The sequence below is a fragment of the Mirounga leonina genome, unplaced genomic scaffold (genome assembly GCF_011800145.1).
Source record: "Mirounga leonina isolate KUSES-001 unplaced genomic scaffold, KU_Mleo_1.0 Mir_166, whole genome shotgun sequence".
NCBI classification, from domain to species: Eukaryota; Metazoa; Chordata; class Mammalia; order Carnivora; family Phocidae; genus Mirounga; species Mirounga leonina.
In genome coordinates this window covers 7,042,242-7,061,582 of record NW_023270418.1, presented here as the reverse complement: position 1 = coordinate 7,061,582, position 19,341 = coordinate 7,042,242, and the positions used below count along the sequence as shown (strand labels likewise).

The 19,341-nt window shown below is 39.3% G+C and overlaps 1 protein-coding gene and 1 long non-coding RNA gene across 3 annotated transcripts in view; one reads left to right on the top strand and one right to left on the bottom strand.

Moving 5' to 3' along the window:
• Positions 1 to 19,341, bottom strand: part of BBOX1 (gamma-butyrobetaine hydroxylase 1) — a 62,061-nt gene that overhangs the window by 30,453 nt on the left and 12,267 nt on the right. For both annotated transcript variants that reach the window (XM_035012470.1, XM_035012471.1), the window contains 2 exons: positions 19,182 to 19,296; positions 3,298 to 3,496 (listed from right to left, as the gene is read on the bottom strand). In XM_035012470.1, the coding sequence (XP_034868361.1) occupies positions 3,298 to 3,496; positions 19,182 to 19,296 (314 nt within the window). The remainder of the gene's footprint in view (positions 1 to 3,297; positions 3,497 to 19,181; positions 19,297 to 19,341) is intronic.
• The window catches only part of LOC118015712, a 156,241-nt gene that overhangs the window by 127,143 nt on the left and 9,757 nt on the right, over positions 1 to 19,341 (top strand). The window lies entirely within an intron of this gene.

Here is a 19,341-nt window from a genome sequence, read left to right as displayed (position 1 = left end):
CAATCCCTCCTCTCCATTATTTATTGCCTTCATTTATTCATTGCATTCGCTCACTCACCTGTCATTTATGTTTCAAACAAGAATAAGGCTCTTTGCCAATGGAGAAACAAAGCTATGAAAGAAAGGGACCACGTTGCAGGCAGCTGCTGATTCTGTTATAAAGATAAGTCATGTCCAGGCATTACCACATCACAAAGAAGAACATGAAAAATGCCACTTGGTGTATTTAACTGTAAGAGCTGAGAGGATGTAAAGCACCCAAATTCTACACCAACTGAGACCTGCCTTCTCTTGAAGTAACCCCTCCTCTCAACCAGAGGTTTGTAACCTTAGCTGCACACAAGAATCACCTGCAGAGTTTTTAAAAGTCCTGATACTCAGGTCAAATCCAAATCCTGTTTTGAAAAATCTCTGGAGAATGGACCCAGATGTCAGCATTTTTAAAATTGGCTATTCCGATGTGTAACCTCAGTTGAGAACTATTGCTCTAAATATCCCTTCTTCTTTTGAATCTCATGTTACAGAAATTTTAATATCACTTTCCACATTACTGTGGAAAGGGGCAGAAAAGGGAAATCACTTCAGGAAAACATTCACTTTCCTCATTCTCTTAACAAAAAACACATAAGCAAACAAAAACAAAGCAACAACAGCAAAACTGTCCTCTTCTGTAAGTTCTTGAGGTAACGAATTAAAAATTAAAATTAAAACAAAAAACAAAAAGCCCATAGAGATCTTGGTAATCAGTTGTGGAAGTAGCAGTAAGGTGGCCAGAGAGGCCTTTCTTGGCATGTGGTATAGTTTGAGAGGTTCAGGGAAGAAATGTGATCCTCTGCATGGAAGATGAGATTGAGTAGGTTAAACCTGTCTGGTTAGATGTAAAGGTCTTGGAAAAACGAAATACAACAGTAGTGGGAGGTCTGATTTGTTTTTGACAACAAACCTTGAGTATTTATTCCAGTAAATTTCACAAGATTAGATCAATTAGATCAGTGGTCAAATTATCAAGCCATTTTAGGATTTGTGACAACAAAACAAAACAAAATGCAAGTCATAAATCAGGACTAAGAATCTGACCCTAAATATGATGGGTGGGGGTGAGCATTAGGAAACTATAACAAAGAGCCCCCCAAATTTGGCTGCTGTTGTGAAATTGTGACATTTGTTGCATAGATACAAAAAGTCTGTTGTCAGCAAATAAAAACTAAGTAGAAGAATATAGAAGAGATTTATTTTGAAGTATTCTCTTTATTTCTGGTGCCTAAAAGCATCCTTTCCATGTTCTTCCTTCATATCATTGATAGTGACGTGGATTAGGAAGCCCGTGGATAAAACAGACCCGGATTCTAACTCTGGTTCCTTTTCTACTACCTGTGAAAACTTGGGTTATAGTTTAATTCTCTGGACTTCAGATTCCTTATCAGCGAACTGGGGGAAATTACCTATTTCAGAAAATTGTGAACATTAAAGAACAAATAATTAGATTGAGGCTCTTAATAATTTCGAGTCTTTTTCCAACTCTTTGTTTTGTCTGTTGTTACTGATATAATCTCTAAAACAGCTTAAATTTTTTTAAAGGCTTATTTATTTTAGAGAGAGAGAGAGAGAGAATAGGCCCGTGCAAGTGCGCACACATGAGTGGGGCAGGGGCAGAGGGACAGAGAGAATCTCAAGCAGACTCATGACCCTGAGATCATCACCTGAATCAAAATCAAGAGTCAGCTGCTTGACCAACTGAACCACCCAGGTGCCCTAAAACAGCTTAAATTCTTGCAGATGTAGGGGAGATAAAAATTATGTAGGACACAGTGTGCTAATGGTAGCAGTAAGTTCTTGGGGTGGGGGTGGGGGCTGGGTCATCTAAGCCTACACGTGATAGAGTCTTCTGCCATGAATAAACTTGATCAAATCATTGGGGGCAAGAGATTAGTTATTTTTGATCCTCTGTTTATCTACAGACAGGGTCTTACTCTAGATTAGGGGTGGCAAACTCAAGGGCAGGCAGGGCCCTTGCAGGTCTGGGGGGTGGTGGGGGCACAATTTGAGCAACTGGAGCGTGAGAACATGCTCTCTTCAAGGGGCAGCCTCTGCTTACATCAAGCAGGTTCCTGGCACACAGGGATTTAGTCTCAGTTGTTGCCAGATTTGATTTTTCAAGAAAAGTCAGACCCATATTTAATGTAAAATCTCCCAATTTTTAAGTGTTGACAACTAATTCTATTTTCTTTCAACATCCTGTGGGCCAACCAAAACATATCTGAATACAGCCTGTGTGCTACCTGTTTTGCAACGTTTGGATTTTAAAGGTCATTTTCACTCCCAATGCCCTCTGCTCCGTGAGCCCAAGAATCATTATATACGTCCCGCATGAAAGGTTCACCCTAAGATTAGAAATACAGTCATATTCCCCACTTCCAAATAAGTATTTCCTGTTGTTAGTGTTTCATTATCCATAATGAATGTTACCTCCCAGGCAATTCTTATGCAAACAGCTTCTTGTTCCAAAGTTAAAATCAGATACATTTCCTGTTACTTGCCAAAGTGCATAGACCTAATTTTCTGCATGTTAGTTTTATCTTTTTTAACACATCTGGGGGCTGGTTTCACTTCCCCAGGGCCCTACTTTATTTTGCACCAAGTCTTGGGCGGTAAAACTTTAATGAACTTCAGCATTTATAAAAGTCTTGGAGAAACACAGTCTTCCATCCTACCTGCTGTGAACTGAATGGCACTCTCCCCAAAATCAAGTGATGAAGCCCTTACCATCAGTGTGACTGTATTTGGAGATGGAGCCTTTAAGAAGGTGATTAAGGTTAAATGAAATCGTAAGGGTGGGGCCCTTCTCCAATAGGACTGGTGCCCTTATAAGAAGAGGAGGAGACACCAGCAGTGCAGGGGCAGAGAGGAAAGGCCATATGAGAACCCATCTCCAAGTCAGGAAGAGAGCTCTCACCGGAAACCAAACCTGCAACCACCTTCACCTTGGACTTCTGGCTTTCAGAAGTCTGAGGAAATGAATTTCTGTTGTTTAAGCCACCCAAACTCTATGGTACTCTGTTATGGCAGCCCTAGCAAACTAACACACCCTCTATAACTAGCCTGTCTTTGATGTCTGATGACCTTGGGCTTTTAGAATCCTTTAAAATCCCAGTTAGGGATTTTAGGCACATCTTCCCATTTGACTTCCTGCTCAGGGCATTATGGAAATTTTGTATCTCCAATCATAAGTGTCTCCCTTCTGGGAGATATATCAAACTTTATATATAATGGCAGAATATAAACTATTTGGTGACTCACCCATAAAATGTGAGATAAAGGAAACCAATCCTTTTCCCAAGTTTTAAAACTTGTCCTCGTTTGTCAGATGCTCCTGTGAGTCGTACTATGCCTACTTTCTTGAGGCTGGAGAGCCACTTGTAGGCATGTTCATCATTTTTTAAAACATCTTCAAAATCCAGTGTAGGTAGCTGGAGCTCTGTGCCCCAGTACTGACATTCTGTGAATAAGAAAAAGAAGAAACCAGATGGGATTACGTTGCTTTTATATAAAATGAGAACCTCTGAGAAGGGACTAGTTCATTGAAGTTGACCTTTGATTTATCATGGGATTTACGAAATTTCAGTCACATTCGAATTGCCCAAGCCACTAGATTTTCTTCCCTGGGGCCATGCCAATCTACTATATACCTCCTGCCTACCACTGCCTGACCCATGACAGGTATTCACTAGACCTTATTTGTCGAGAGAATGTTTAGCTCATGGATAGCTCTTGATCTGTACGTCCTTAGGGCTTCTTTGCCTGGACTCTGCTTAGAAACATCTCCACTGAGACCCTGTGTGTTTTAATGGCCGTGTTACATTGCTCAACTCCAAATAGATGATAAAATCTGAATGATGGACTTAGAACAGCATATGCACATTCTTAGAGGTGGGAGGAGTGTTTGCCTTGACCGGTACAGCTCCTTCTTCCTCTTATTTCACCTGATAAGAAGCTTTCTCTGAGGTCAAATCATTCTTTGGAGTCAACAAAAACTGTCCATGGGGAAGAAAAGATGAAAGGTGTGGTCCTGGGATGCATAAAAAATGCATTTTGCATAGATCCTTTGATGACAACACCACAGTAGATAAAATCAAATGCCTTCATTAGCTTTCTGATTCCTCATGATCAACTGCTTCTTGAAGAAACAGAAAGGAAATCAAATGGAAAAAATAATTTGCTTTGCAAATCAGGCTCTCCCAAAGGAGGCAGAACACAGAGATGTCATTTTGCCAAGGGAAATAACTCAGATATTAACAACTGCATTCAGGAGAGACCTAACTCGATCTAATCCATTTGATTTCTTCAGTTTTGGAAGAAAGAATCTGCCTTAGGAAGGCAAACCTTCCCAACAAGTGACAGAACGAGATCTTATGATCTCAGTATCATCCTGAGCCATGCCTCACTTCTCAAACGGGGGAATATACATCATGTTATGGAAAACAGCCCCAAGCCCACAGTTTAAGAATGAGGACTGGATCAATGTTCCTGTGTAGTTGTTGTAGACTGGAAATCATGGCTGTTTCTGCAGAAACGGAGATTTCTCAGGAGTCAGATAATAGCCTTAGAAGTGAAAAAGTGCCTGCAGGTTGAGGAGGCCACCTCCTGCTCTCCCACCAGCTAATCAGCCACATGCAGCTAGTACTGTATGAAACAGGATATGAATAGGGTAAAGAATGGAGGCACAGGGCCTGGGTTTCAATCATTGTCCTACATCTTACCAGCTAGTTTCTTGGTGTCTTTTCTGAGCCTCCATCTTTTAATTTATAAAATAGCCACAATTATATTTACCATGCAGGTCATCTGTTGACCATGCAAAGAGCCTAGAATAGTGCTTGGCACATGGTAGACAACTGCTATTCCAACCACCTATAGTAATAGCCAGTATTTGTTGAGTCCTTTCTAGATGGTAGGCACAGTGCGAGGTGCTTTCCATATGTTATTTCTTTTAATGTCCACAGTAAAAAATAGATGCTTTCAGCATTCCCAAGTTATGAAGAAGGGAGGAAGAGAGATCCAAATCATGCAGAGCTAATGATTTGCAGAGCTAGTTAATCAAATCCAGGCAACCGATTCCAAAGTCTATAATTTTGACAACTACACATAAAATAAACAGGTGATGCCTTGAAATACTGTTGTCACATGTGTTTTTATGCCCTATGTCTGAATGTCCATTTCTTATTCTGTCCCTTACAAAGGAAATCTACTAGATAAAAAAAGAAAGCAAAGCAAGTTACACTTAGGACCACTTTGTCCGAACTTGTTCAAGCAGGGGTGTTTAAAGATAAATCTTGAATATAACACTGTGTGTTAATTATACTGGAATTTAAAAAAAAAATTACTACACTTGATTTTAGCCAAAAGGCCAAGAAACAATGGAATTAAAAAAAATTAAAGATAAACCTTGGCTCCTAGTCAGGATTTTAGATGCAGAAAAAACGTGGAGTAGGTTTCATTTACAATGACATTGCTGTCCATCTTTTGTGAAATGAACCAAGGCTTAAAAATCAGCGAGCTTCTCTTCTTAATTTATGCCAGTGTATTTCAGGGGTCCAGGTCGGTTTGCTTTAACTTAGGGCCATTATCACTTTCCAGAGAGTGTCAGTGACCATGTGTCAGGGAAATAGAATACACAGAGATTGCAAAAACATTTTCCAAGATGTAAATGTTTTAAAAACTTCGAGTTCATATTTTGACTACTTTGTGGATTTAAGGAGGGCCTCCTTAGGGCACATACCATATACATCTATATACATTTATAGCATGTTTTAATGAGGTTTTTTTTCCACATGAGTCATTTTCCCATTATATAATAACACACATGTGTGCACACACACACGCACACACATGGGCACACACACTGTTTTTCGTTCTAAAAACAGAATGAGTTAGGTTCTTTCAATAAGTCTGTTACTCGTTACATGTGTAAAATTAACCATGTTCATGCTGAGACTCCAATATAAACCAAGGCTCTCAGTACTACACAAAGTGTAGTCTCTACTCTAAGTAATCTCAGATTTACAGGATTTTACTATCAGAGGGCGGTTACAATGCCTTTTAAGTTCTGTAAAGTTCACTATTTTCCAACTCCAGCTCTCATTCTGGCATGCCCTGGCAAGGACTTGACAAAAATCAGCAACCAAGGGCCAGACCTCATTATAGAACCCGTTTCCTAATATGAGCCACTCATACACTCAGTTATGTTACAAGTGACTTTCCGAGATAGCACTGTGACTACCCAGTTTCTAAACTCATCATAACATCCACGATATAAAATATTCTAATTTGTGGGGAGAAATAAACTAAGTTTCAATAAATCCACCAGTAAAATCATTTCATGATATCTGCACAGAAACTTCAACATTGAAAAAGCAATTTAGAAGCTCCTCCCCAGTCTCCCCCAATCACAGAACAGAACTACCATGGACTCAAGAGAAAACATGTTTGACTAGAGTAAATCATTTGTCAGGTGAATACATTAAAAGCAAATTTAAATTTCACACTTGGGTCTGGAGACATAAACAGTATGGAAAATGACGGAATATTTAAGGCATGAAACACCCTTTCTAATTTAACTTATGGCCTACTAATAAATACTTCCTTGAACATGTGCTTCACACATCATAAAATTTATGAACATGCTACATGCTGGCTTTCAAGGAACTGTTTGTACAAGATTTCCTTCTCGGGGTTAAGCATCACATTCCTGAATCTTGAGTTGTATTTCAAAAAAGGAAAAGACACAAAGAAGCTCTTTGGTTAAAGATTCCTGAGTGCAGCATCCTGGGTTGCAATGTGTTATTTTGAGTTTAGAACCTTCCGTCCACCTGCACTGAACTGTTCTTGGCTCTGAAATACCAAGTCTAATGTGCTTCAGATCAGCCAATCACTTACTGTCTCTTCCAGTGAATACTTAGCAGGACCCAGACAAAGCCAAAATCTGACCCTTGTAGAGGAAACGTACCTGGGTGTAAATAGGGCTTTGAGTCTCTTCCCTGGGCTAAGGCGATCCTGCCTCTCTGGATATTCTTTAACTTCTTGTCTAGTGAATTTGACATGTCTCAAGAATCTGATCACTGCTCTCTCTTAGACTGAGATCTTCCAGAAGCTGACCTGAGATGAGGATCTGAATGCAAGCCATGTATTAAGGAGGGATCCCTGGGAGAACTAATAGGAGGTGGGGAAGTAAGATAGGGAAGGAAGCCTCTGGAAATCATTTTAATGACTGGTTAAATGAACCACTGGGCCTTAGGGCAATACTGTAGACTATACTTCAGGGTTGTCCCACCCAGGGCAAGGAAGCTGGGGTGCACATGCCACCCATGCCTACCTTTCTTTGGCCGCTTCTCTAGGCACTTGTGGAGACCAAGGCAGAGAAACCCCTTCAGCTGAGTGGCAGTCTGTGCTAGAAAGTGGCTGGCATGCATGGGAAGAGTACTGCAGGGCTGTGGGGGCGGTGGGGGGTGGGGGCACGGCCAGCCTCTGCAATGCCCTCCTTTAGGGTCTATAAGACTGAGCTAGATGGCTATCTTCTGTGGTCCCCCGGCACTGAAACACACCTCAGCCTCAGCGCTTGCCACATTGTGCTGAAATGATCTTGCACTTATTCAACACATACTTGTGGAAAGCCTTGCTATTCAAAAGAGATCACATTCATGAATAAAAATGATGTGATCGCACATCTGTTTTGTGAAGGGAAAAGTGAATAAGCAAGGAAGCAAACAAGTAAATACATAAGAATGAACATTGTAGCAAGTGCTCTGGAGGTAACAAATGGGGTGCCTCTGCAAACAATTATTGGGAGCCAGATGGGGAACATATTTACACATGGCAGTTAAGAACTATCTAGCTAAAGAGACACTACTGAAGCCAGACGCCAGTGGGTGAGAGAAGGCAAAGACGCAAAGGGCAGGGAGAAGAGTGTCTCGGCGGAGAGACAGTAGGAAGAGGGAGAATCTCATCTTGTTGGGGGAACTCAAAGTTTCTAGGGCTAGAACCCAGGCAAAGAGGAGGGTAGCAGATGAAGTGTAAAAGTTAACAAGGGTCGGTCAGGCAGGACTTATCTCTCTTTCTTCCACTAGATTACAAGTTCCTTGCAAGGGACGGAGAGCATATCACATATCTTTAATTCCTCACCTCTACTGCCCCATTCTCCCTCCACCCTCCAGCATAGAGCCCAAGGCTGGCAAGCAGTAGATTTCCAGAAAACTAGTATGTCTGTATCCTAAACAAATCTTTGCTTATTTTCTAATGGGGACTAGAGACTGGAGGCACACCCTGAAAGATGAGATTGTGTCTGAACACTCTTTAGTATTTTAAAAGATGGAGAAATCTATAAAACCTTTTCCCTAGGTGATAATCCCACCAAACTCAAAAAGTCTCCCCAAGGATGTATAAAACACACTTCTACACAAGTTTATGTTGCTTGAAATGAAATGAAATTTTTGGACTATTAGGTACTTGGTATATTCTATATGCTCAGCCCTATGACAACAGTGACCTTCTTGTTGGAGAATCCAAGAACACACGATAAAACAAGGCAGGGACATGAAAAGGCAGGGTGTGGTGAGTTCTTGAAAACGGAGAGCTAACATTTATGGAGCACTTAGGATTCTAGGTGCTCTTCTGAGCACCTAATATGGATTAATTCATGTAATCCTCACAACAACCACATAACAGAGGTCCTAGTATTGTTCCCATTTTATAGATTAGGAGACAGGCCTAGGATCTTAGATAATTTGTGTAGAATCACACAGCTAGTGCTCGTCAGAGCTGGGAAACCACACAAATAATTTGATTACAGTTTACAGAAAAAAAGCATATGTTGAAGGAAAACAATCACGTAAGGTGTCAGAAAGGGAGACGATTATCTCAGACTTCCTTAGAGTTTCAGGGCAAATAGAAAATTCAGTTTTACCTTCTGTTCTTGCTGTGACTCTCCCCTAGGATATCCATGTAAAGGTTATGGAAAACCCTCTTGGTCACTTTCAATTATGTACACTGCACACATCTTCCTATGGAGCAGCCCTTATTGGTTCCAGAAAGCTCCAGTTTTCATAAGCTTCCTCCTTATGCTAAGATACAATCTACCTCTGTCACCTTTCTTTTAGGCCCTAATTCTGCGCTCCATAATCCCATAGAATATGACAGTCTTGGAGATGCATATAAGCACAGCAACTGTGCTGTTTTTCTTTCTAAGTCCAAATAGCCTTTTTATTCCCCATGTTTTTCATGTCTTATGGCTTCCAATCCCTGCCCTAGGCTCTCTGCTCTTCATTGTATGATGTGTTCAAGTCTGCTGATACTCTCTAACAGCAATGATGTCTTGAACCAGACATAATCCTATAGATGTGGTCTGGCCCATGCCTGCATGGTAGGCTCACTACCACATTTTCGTTCATGCAACCTAAACCTAATTAATCTTTTTTGGCTGTCTCAACTCTGTTGACTCAGATTAACTTTTCAATCAGTGAAAATGTGTAAAAATTGTCTATCAGTCACGTCTTCGTTTCCGAAGGTAGTTCATTGAGAATGTGTGAAGCATGTGTGGAGATGGGGATGTAGGTCCAATTTGATTGTGTCACACATTGTGTCAAAGTTAATAACTCGAGGTTTGAGGTTGACAGATCTGGATTCAAACCTGAATTCTGATACTTCCATCTGCAAGAACGTCAGAAAGTGATACATTCTCACAGTTCAGTTACTTCATTCAGAAAATACAGGATGAAAATGGCTTTCAGGGTTGTTATGAAATTTAAATGATACGCTACCTATAAGCAGTTTAACACAGCATACCTGATTAAATCTGCATGTGAACTGGAGCAGCTGAACATGACTGAAGGAAAACACACCATGATAACTGATCTTATTGCATGTCTACTAATGTCTGCTTAATTCTCTCTTACCAGCTGACCATTTCTCACATTCTCTGTCCTCAAACCTTCCACCTCCTCCTCCTCCTTATACTCAGCTGACAGCTTTGCCTCTTATTTCCGTGGAAAAATAGAAGGACTCAGAAGGGAACTTCTATACATTTCCTCCACCCCATCCACCAACCTGCCTGTGTCCATGTCCTTCCTTATGGCACTTGATGTGCTGTAGATGTACTTGTAAATTTATATATATTATATATGGTGTGTGCATATATATGTATATATTTTTAATTTATTGATCTCTTTCTCTAATAGAATGTAAACTCCCTATAGATAGAGTCTTTCTGTTTTGTTCACCACCTCATCCCCAACACCTAGAAGACTGCCTGTTCTAAAACATAGAAGACACTTAAATATTTGCTGAATAAATTCATAGTGCATAGTAGGTACTCAATAAATGACACCTTTACTAATATTAGTTATTCCTCAGACTGGGGAAGACAGTCAAACGCACAATGACCATTCAGGGCAATAATTGCATTGACACAGAGACAGAAGCCCACACAAATCGCAGCAACCACCTAGAGGAGGTGAGAGTGATAGAATGGTATTTAATAGAGCAGATACTCTTTAGTCAAATCTTGGCTTCGCTATGTATTGTCTTTTTGATTTTGGACTACTTACTTAATTTCTATCATGTGTAAAATAGTTATAATGTAATGCTATTATGAGGTTGCTCCTAGGATTAAATAGAGCAATAAATATTAGGTGCTGAGCTCAGTGCCTGACATAGAGCAATGCTTTTAAAATGTGAAGAAGAAGATTGGCGAAGGAGTAGGAGAAGAGGTGGAAGAAGAAGAGTGTGAATGACATTGGTAGTTCAGACAGAGATTGGTGGTGGAGGTAATAAGATGTGGATGGATTCTAGATTATTTTGCTAATAGGGCTAGTAGATTTTGTTGATACACTGGATGTGTAGTAAAAGAGATAAAGAAGAGTCAAGGATGATCCTGCCGCCAGAGAGAAGGAATTGTATCAACTAAGGTGAGAAAGAGTGGGACAGGATTCCCTAAAATCATCTGTTCCCATCAGGGGGGCTGTCTTTCCTCTGGTTTCCTCATTTTTTAAAAAAAAATTGCTCCAAACAAATCACTTTATAAATCCCCTTTTGGTTGTCCATTGTATATTTGGCTTGATGAATTTATTCTGGGCTAGAAACTTCTATTACGCTCTATTAAAGTTAGAGCTTAGAGACTCTGCACTTCCTTCTTGCATGAGCACACCATTCTCTTTCAATAGCTTCCCTTTATCTTTGTTACTGAGATTATCTGCTTTTATGTGATCATGAGCTTGTAGCTAGTTTGGGTCAGGGATTTTTTCATTGAAGTATTTAGCTTGTACGTGAAAAATATGTCAGCTGATGGTTGGTATACTCATCTGTAGCAATCCTTAGCTAATAGATAACACAGCCATTTTCCCCAGAGTTTGCTGATCACCCCAGCCTCAGCAAACATTTCTATATCCCTGATTGGAATTAGGTTCATAGTTGACCAGCCCTTTCACTGACTTCCTTAAATTTATTTAAATGAAACTATCTGCCAGGCAGGTGAAATTTTGGTCCAGACTTCAAGCCAGTGTCTGAGCGATTAAAATCCTTTTCATGGCGACAGTTCACCTCCAAGCCACTCTCATGTTTTTAGTCAGGAATAGAACATGATTATTCTCCACGTAAGGGGAACTCAAGCATAAGATATTGTCATGTCACTGTTGTTTATTTCTCCTTCTGTCCTTGCCTGAATACTCTTTGATATGCCTCTGCTCCTATGTTCATCTACGTTCATGGCTGTCTAAATTGGAGGAAAAAGGGAGCAAGTACTTTATCATTTACTCTTCACGTTCCAAAACTGAGAGGCACTGCCTTTTTTTACATATGGAGAAGGTGAGGTTCAGATCATTTATGAAACTAAGTCAAGTTCACAGAGCAGAGAGCCAAAGCCAGCTCTGCTGACTCCAAAGCCTGTTCTCATTCCATAACACAAAGTTGTTTCACAGGTGAAGAGCTTTCTTGACATACCACACTTCACTTTCTCTCCTAAGGTCTGTTTTCTGGGCTTTCTTTCTTATTTGTAGTTTGTAATTTGGCTTAGGGATAATATAAATATAGGGTGGAATTTTTGGCAAAGGGCTTCACTGGGATGTGAGGTGGGCCTTGCAGAATGGATAGGTGAAGTCTGGTCGGATAGAAAGAATGGAATAAGTGATCCAGAAAACAGGCAGGGTTTGGACAAAGTCTACATGTTCGTGGAAGGGGCACCAGGCTGTGGGATGATTAGAAAGCTCCAGTGAAGACTTAGGACTTTATCATGCCACAGTGAGACAGCAGAGCAAAGGGGAAGAAAGATCAAGGTGGGCATCAGGAAGATTACCCTGCAGAGTTGTGCCAGGCGGGTGGGAACAGAGGCCATGTTATTTCAGTAATCTAGATATGAGATGATAAAAAGCTCCAGCTAAGTTGTTGGCAAGAGGGATAACCCATACAATCGTTTTTCCCTATAACCTGTTGAATATCAGTCTTTGGACAAGCAGGCCCTGTGCATAGAAGCCTGACAGCCAGTGGGAGTAAAGGAGAAAGAATTTCACTAATAGAATTCTGCGTTTTTAATTTTAAGTTTAATTTTTTTTGTAAACTGATACACTGTTCAAGAACAGCTCAGGGCTGTTCTCTGGTTATTTATAGTGCTTTCGAGGGAGTGGTGTAAAGATGAAGTGAGTTTATACGTATAGTGCAACAGTGCTTTTCACCCAACCTGACACTACTTAAAGGTAATTAGGTGCTATCTCTATCATACAGATAAAGATTTGGGGGTATAGAAAAATAAGTTGTTCAAAATCGCAGACCTAACAAGGCCTAGGGTCAAGAGCACTCTGATTTTAGTGCTATATTGTTCTTTTGATTAAGAGCAAAGTTGCAGATTGAGAAGAATACAAAATTTTGAGAAAAATAATAAAGTTAGTGAATCCACTGAATGGAGTAGAGCTTAAATTATTTTTTTTTATTTACTAAATTAGAAATTAGGCAAATCAACAGAATGTGTAAATAGCAACATCATTTGTTTTAACCTTTTTTTTCCCCTAAGGGATAGAAACATTGAAAAAAAGTTAATCAATTTTTTTCCATGGGCACATTTGAAACTTTGGGGTTGGAATTTTAAGGAAGAAATTTAAGTATAATGAAGATATCTATTATCCTGGAACTAAAGTTGTGTATTTCAATGGTCTGCCATCTTGAAGAAGCAAAGTGAAATCAGAAGTGAGAAGTAACAGTTTTTAAATCAGTTGTCCTCCATTTTTTTTTTTTTTTTGACTGGTGACTCTCCTGGTGTGTAGGCCCTAGCAAAGATGACAGGTTAAATATATAACTCATGTGTAGGGTTGGTAAAAATGAAGTCAGCATATAAAGCAACCCAATTTTACTTCTTGAAATTGACACCATTTGGAATTTTCTAAATTTATAAATTCAAAATTTACAATCCAGCTGCCTTATGCTATAAAATTCATTCCCAGGCTGAAAGAAAAAGCAAGACTAGTTTGTGAGAAACAAGCTTTTCACTCATTGAAGAAAGCCCATTCTACTTTTATTCTCTTTGGGGGGGAAAAAGAAAAGAAAAGGAAAGGAAAGAAAAGAAAAGAAGAGAAAACAAAAGAAAAGAAAAAAATAAATATACTTTGGCATAATAACAGAAAATTACTTTTCTAAGAGTAAAAAATGTTAGTATATTTTCCTTAGTTTTGGATGTGGTAAATATACTGAGAAAATATGAAAAAGAAACATTCTGCAATAATTCTTCCTTAAGATACATTTGCTTTAGGTTCTCAAAAATATCCTCAGACTTTTTCAAGACTTTTAAAGACACCAGCTTTTCAAGGTCCTGTTTAGCATTAACATTGGATGATGCAACGATACTTTGTTTTATGAAGTTATTAAGAAATCATTTTTTAATTAAAAAATCATTTCTTAAAAAGAATGTAATTAATGTTTCTTATCTAAGAATTCTTACAAGGAATAAAAGAAGATACATGCTTTTTTTTTCTTTTTCTTTCTGTATTTCTGTCATGTATCCAGTTGTAAAATAGACTTCTCTTTAATATTTATCTCTCAGAATGTGGTTATGTGTTTTCTTGCTGGAAGTACGGATGGAGATAAGAAAGCGTGAAAGGAAGCGGATTTTACCTAAAGTTAGAAGTGATCCCAAACTAGGCAGATGAGTGTGGGAACGACCTCCAGGTCAGTGGCATCTGCTGCATAGAAGGCACTGCAGGACTCTTCTCAAGCTGTGAGTCTCCCACCTTGGGCTCACCGACAGGACAAGGGAGGCCCCATCCCATGTAGGGACGTTACACTCTTTAACTATTATGCCCAGGTTTGTCAAGTACAACGCAGACATTGACTAATAAATGACAGGTAATTCAGAAAAAAATAGGCCACATTGGAAGACATCAATATGGCACAGAGGAAAAATGAAGCAAAATACACATTTGTCAACTCACAGACATTGAAGATACCTGTATTCATTTCATCAAAACCCCAAAGACATTTCTCTGGAACTCAGTAGGTCCATTTCAGATAGGATAGGCAAAACAGAACAGAGACTTGCTTCTTAAACATATGAAGACTTGGAGCTAATCTCCCACCTGTGCATCAGAGTGTGAGCCTGGATAATGGCAAGCAAGGGATGTTGACTAGGTCTTTCTTGGGAAGGCATTACATTTGGGTACATGACACGGTGGCTAGATTGTTCTGAGGCAGTGGGTTGTTTTGTTTTTGTTTTTTAAAAAGATTTCTTTATTTATCAGAGAGAAAGAGAGCACATGAGCCAGGGAAGGGGCAGAGGGAGAATCTCCAGCAGACTCCCGACTAAGCAAGGAACCCCACAGCCCCAAGACCACGGCCTGAGCCTGAAATCAAGAGTTGGACACTCAACCGACTAAGCCACCCAGGCTCCCCCGATGCAGCTGTTTTCACAGAGCTGTTCCAAAGCCATAAGGACCTGGCAGCCCTGATCCAGTTGGGGAACTCTGAGGCAGCCTGAAAAAAAATAAGCTCCCAGCCCTTTTTATAATTACCAAGTAATATATGAAGCAAATACCCTCACTCCATCCCTGACTTGCACTGCAGACTCCCACCTCTGGGGGTTCAAGAATGGGTGAAGTGTGGAGCAAGGCTTAGGGACATGGGTGAATTATCAGTTGGAGTTAGACATACTTATTGTGTTCATTATTTGCTAATTAAAAAATAGTGATTTTTGCTTTTTTTGACAAATTTCTGTAAACATAGCCTCTGCACCAGACCAACCCTGTTCTTCGTGCCATAATAAAAATTTTCATTTTCAAGGAAATGCATGACAAGAAAGGGGGAACTCTGCTTCCCTCCCCCCGCCCCCTGCTATGTGAGAGGCACAGAAATTTTAGAGGGCCCTGACAGTTACATGAGAGTTTTGACTCCCTCTTGTGTCATGTGCTTCTTGAAACAAAAGAGGGGTTTATAGCTATGAAATGATGGGTGGTAATCCAATTAAATAGGCAGGTGAAGATTTGCTCTGCTATATCGAATTGAGGGGAAATGTTCTTTTCTGACTATGCAATGTATTCAATCTCTGGACTGCTGAGAAAAGTGAGTAGACTGCTTCCATGGAAAAAAGATTTTCTTCAAATTACAATCTTTTAAACCTCAGTTTGAAATAACAAATATTATTAAAGTCAGAGAATAGTATACAAATATTGTAGTACCAATTCAAAGAGATAGGAAAATGAACATTCATTCTGACACTGAATGTTAATAAAAAGAACAAATATTTAGGTTCCTATATATAAGATCAAACTATATATGGATTTTTCCCATTTTAGTCCTATCAATTATATTTTGGGAATTTTGCATCTCAAAGTTAAGCACAAAAATGAGAGTATAATCATTCCAATTTGACATGGAAGCTAAAATATAATTACATTAATAAAATTCTTCATATTTCCAATGTTTTATTAGAGTTTCCAATTTTCATTCATATGTTTGGAAACATTTACATACTAGGCTTCAACAGTCAACTTTTAAATTGGTGGAGAATAGAGAACAAGGCCAGCAACCTCCTATCCTACAGGCCAATATTGTTTCTTTGAATTCAAATTCTTCCCCATCATCTCTGCTACTTCCCTAGCTTACGTTCTCAATGCCTCTTGAAGGACTATTTCTAGGCCATGCTACGTTCACCCTCTTCCCTGTCCCACTCCCCACATCAGCCCATCCAATACAGATGACCATTACCAAGAATTTCCAACACAGATCCGATCACTCCAATCTCTTTTGGAAAATAAATACAAACCAAGAACCAAAGGGACCTACTGGGGCAGGGGAGAATGCAACTAGAGAAAGAGGAAGCCAAGAAGATATTCACAAGCTTGTCAGCATTTGAGAAATTATATGCATCTGGTCAAAATCAGAACGATATAACTCTGAAGATGAAAAATGCATTCGAAAGAAAATAAAGCATCCTTCTTAAACTTATAAAGATATTGAACTCATTTCTTTGGTCCTATAGGAAGAGAATCAGCATGGAAAACAAATGGAAGGGAACATACCTGAGCTCTATGTTGAGAAAATGTCCTTGCCACAGGGTTTTGGACTGAGCTCCTTAGTAGGGCATGAAGTCGCTTCATGGTTTGGCCCCTTCTTTCTTCTCTGTTGCCTTAACAATTTTAACTTCACCGGTATTAAACAAATTGCAGTTTCCAAGCCTACCCTCCTATTTTATACATCCATGATTTTCTTCATGCCCTTTCCTCTGTTGAGAATTTCCTCACTATCTTTGCCTAACAAACTGTTTCTTCAAAATCCAGCTCACAGTATCACCTGGCTTCTGAAGATTATTTTCTTGTCTCTTCAGATTCCTTTCTCTTTGTTATAATTAACCTTCTCTGCATGCTTTCATGCACTTAAAATAAAATATTATACTTATTTGTTTTCATGGCTCGGGTCCCCCTCTTAGACATGATAAATGCTCGAGGACAGAATCTGTGTCTTTTTTTAACTTGGTATTTCCTTAGAATTTCTGGCACAAAATAGATGCCCAATATATGTGCAACTGAATAGAAATTTATGAGGGAATGACTATTATCCATGTCTTTCCTTCCAGCTGTGGCTGTCCATGGACAAGAGTCTTTCTGGCTGATCATCATATGTCTTTTCGAGTTCGACAGCTAGTGTCAAGGGAAGATCAAGGAAAAGTGGTCTGCATCTTGATGCCAGATTTTAAGTTTTTCCTCACTCTAAGGAAAGAGCAGTAAAGGCAACGTGGCCACTGAGGACAAAAAACAAAATCCTTCACAAATGTAACTGAGTTTGTTTGCATGTTCTGGAGTATAAATGTTTGAAAATATGCGACGGGAGGACAATAAGGTGTCAAATTCTGCAGGCAAAAAGCCATAGAAGCAATACTCCAAAAATGGCCTGTTGCTTTCTCCTTTACCCCACCAACTGCACAGCTTGAGAATATATTTTAAAAATCTGATCTTGTTTTAAACCATTAAAGTATTTTCCAGTGTCAAAATAGCAGCCAGGTCTCCTTATATTATTCATGACCGCAGCCTGTCCGTGTGACTGGTTTTTTCCACTACTTAACTGAGTGTAGTATCATTTCCCTTTTGCTACTGCCTGATAGTACTGAGAAATGTAAGCTATAAAACTGCATTCGTCAAGAAATATTAATGGAGGAGGGTGGCTGTATCTTTTTACAATGCTTAAAAGCTTAAGCTGTAATAATAAAAAGTTGGCTTTTGTTCCCTGAAGTAATCAAAAGAAGAACTTGAAGGAAATGAAAGCAAAATCCAACAGGATTACAAAATTAGGGCAGAGTTAAGGAAAAATATTTTGAGTACCAGAAGAAATCTAAAATAAATAAAAAATAATAATACATTCGTGAAACAGCTACTTGACCCAGACAATTGCTACTCAGTTATGTAACTGGAGACTCCTTGAAGAATCTAACAGTACACTCTCTGGGGAAGGGCAGGATAAACATCTTCCCCTGGATGCCCATCTGGATTCCACCAGCTAGCTAGGTAAAGAAGAAAGTGGATTCCTGGCAGTTTAGACAGAAAGCACTAGAGCAAAACCTTGTCCGTTGTCAGAATGATGAGACTAAGGACATAGAGGAACCTAGTTCTTGACAACACGGCCTGTGCCTAAACAGGAAGAGGACAATATCATGCCTATCTGTTGATAACCATAGGACAAAGTGGAGCTGTGTGGTTCAAGCTAATTAATTAGTAACATCTCCATACCCAGGAAACTAGCATTTAAAACCACTTACTATATATGTTTGAGAATTTCAGATCTGAAAGGAGTAGGTGAAATCTCTATCTTGGTGTGTGACCCAGAATCCTCAGAAGGGGTGTTATAGAATTTAACAAGTCTGGTCCAATATATCTGGTTAACAGTGGAAAAGAAAGTTCAGGGAGACTTGCCTTGTTAATGTGTGTGTAGAAGTCAAAATTCTGGTAAACACATAAGAATCATGGTATTTTTAGAATTTGCTTTTGACCCACATAGTCTTATGATACAAATGTTCAAGTTACACAGAGTCAATAATTAACTTTTTACCTGTATTAAGTATTTCTTTTATTCTGTCTCTCAGCTCAAGAATAGAGTCTTTTTCCACCAAATCCAACTACTGCAGATTTTCTGAACATTTTTGTAGTTACATATTTTCTTGAGACCCATTAATCTCTCTCCACACAAACGTGCTATGCACACACATGCACACATGCACTCACACACACACTCCCCGTGCTCGCTCAATGCCGTGTATACCATCCCATGGGGTTCGGGGATCACATAATTTTATTTGTGGATATCAGGTTAGGAATTCCTGCTTTGTTGATTTTGTGTTGTTGTGGCTTTAGATAAAATTAAGAAGTCCGCCTCATTCGCCCTACTCCTTTGCAGTGGTCACTTAGGGAGTATCTGGTGTGCCAGGATTCGTGGTAGATGACAAGGATACAAGTTTGCTGCACTTTTTTCTCTTCCTGGCTCTTTAGAATGCCTAGAACTCCTCTATATTTCCTTTCATCTCTACCCAAATGATCCGTGTTGGTAAATCATTAAACATACCGCATAAATTACAATAAGGTTTTAACCAAAGCACAAGGGTTTGAGTTTGCTTCTCTGAGCAAATTTCTTACCATACAAGTTTTAAAAGACATTGACGACCACGGCAAGGTTACCTGGCAAAAATAACTCTCTTTGGAGTTTTTCTCTGGCCTGCTGTGAAAAGCATCTTTTCTTCAGCCAGTCAGCTTCAAATTCGCTGTAATGCTCATTTGGCCACGTGATACAAACCTTGTAACACAGAAAGCAAATATCATATGTATATTTATATTATGT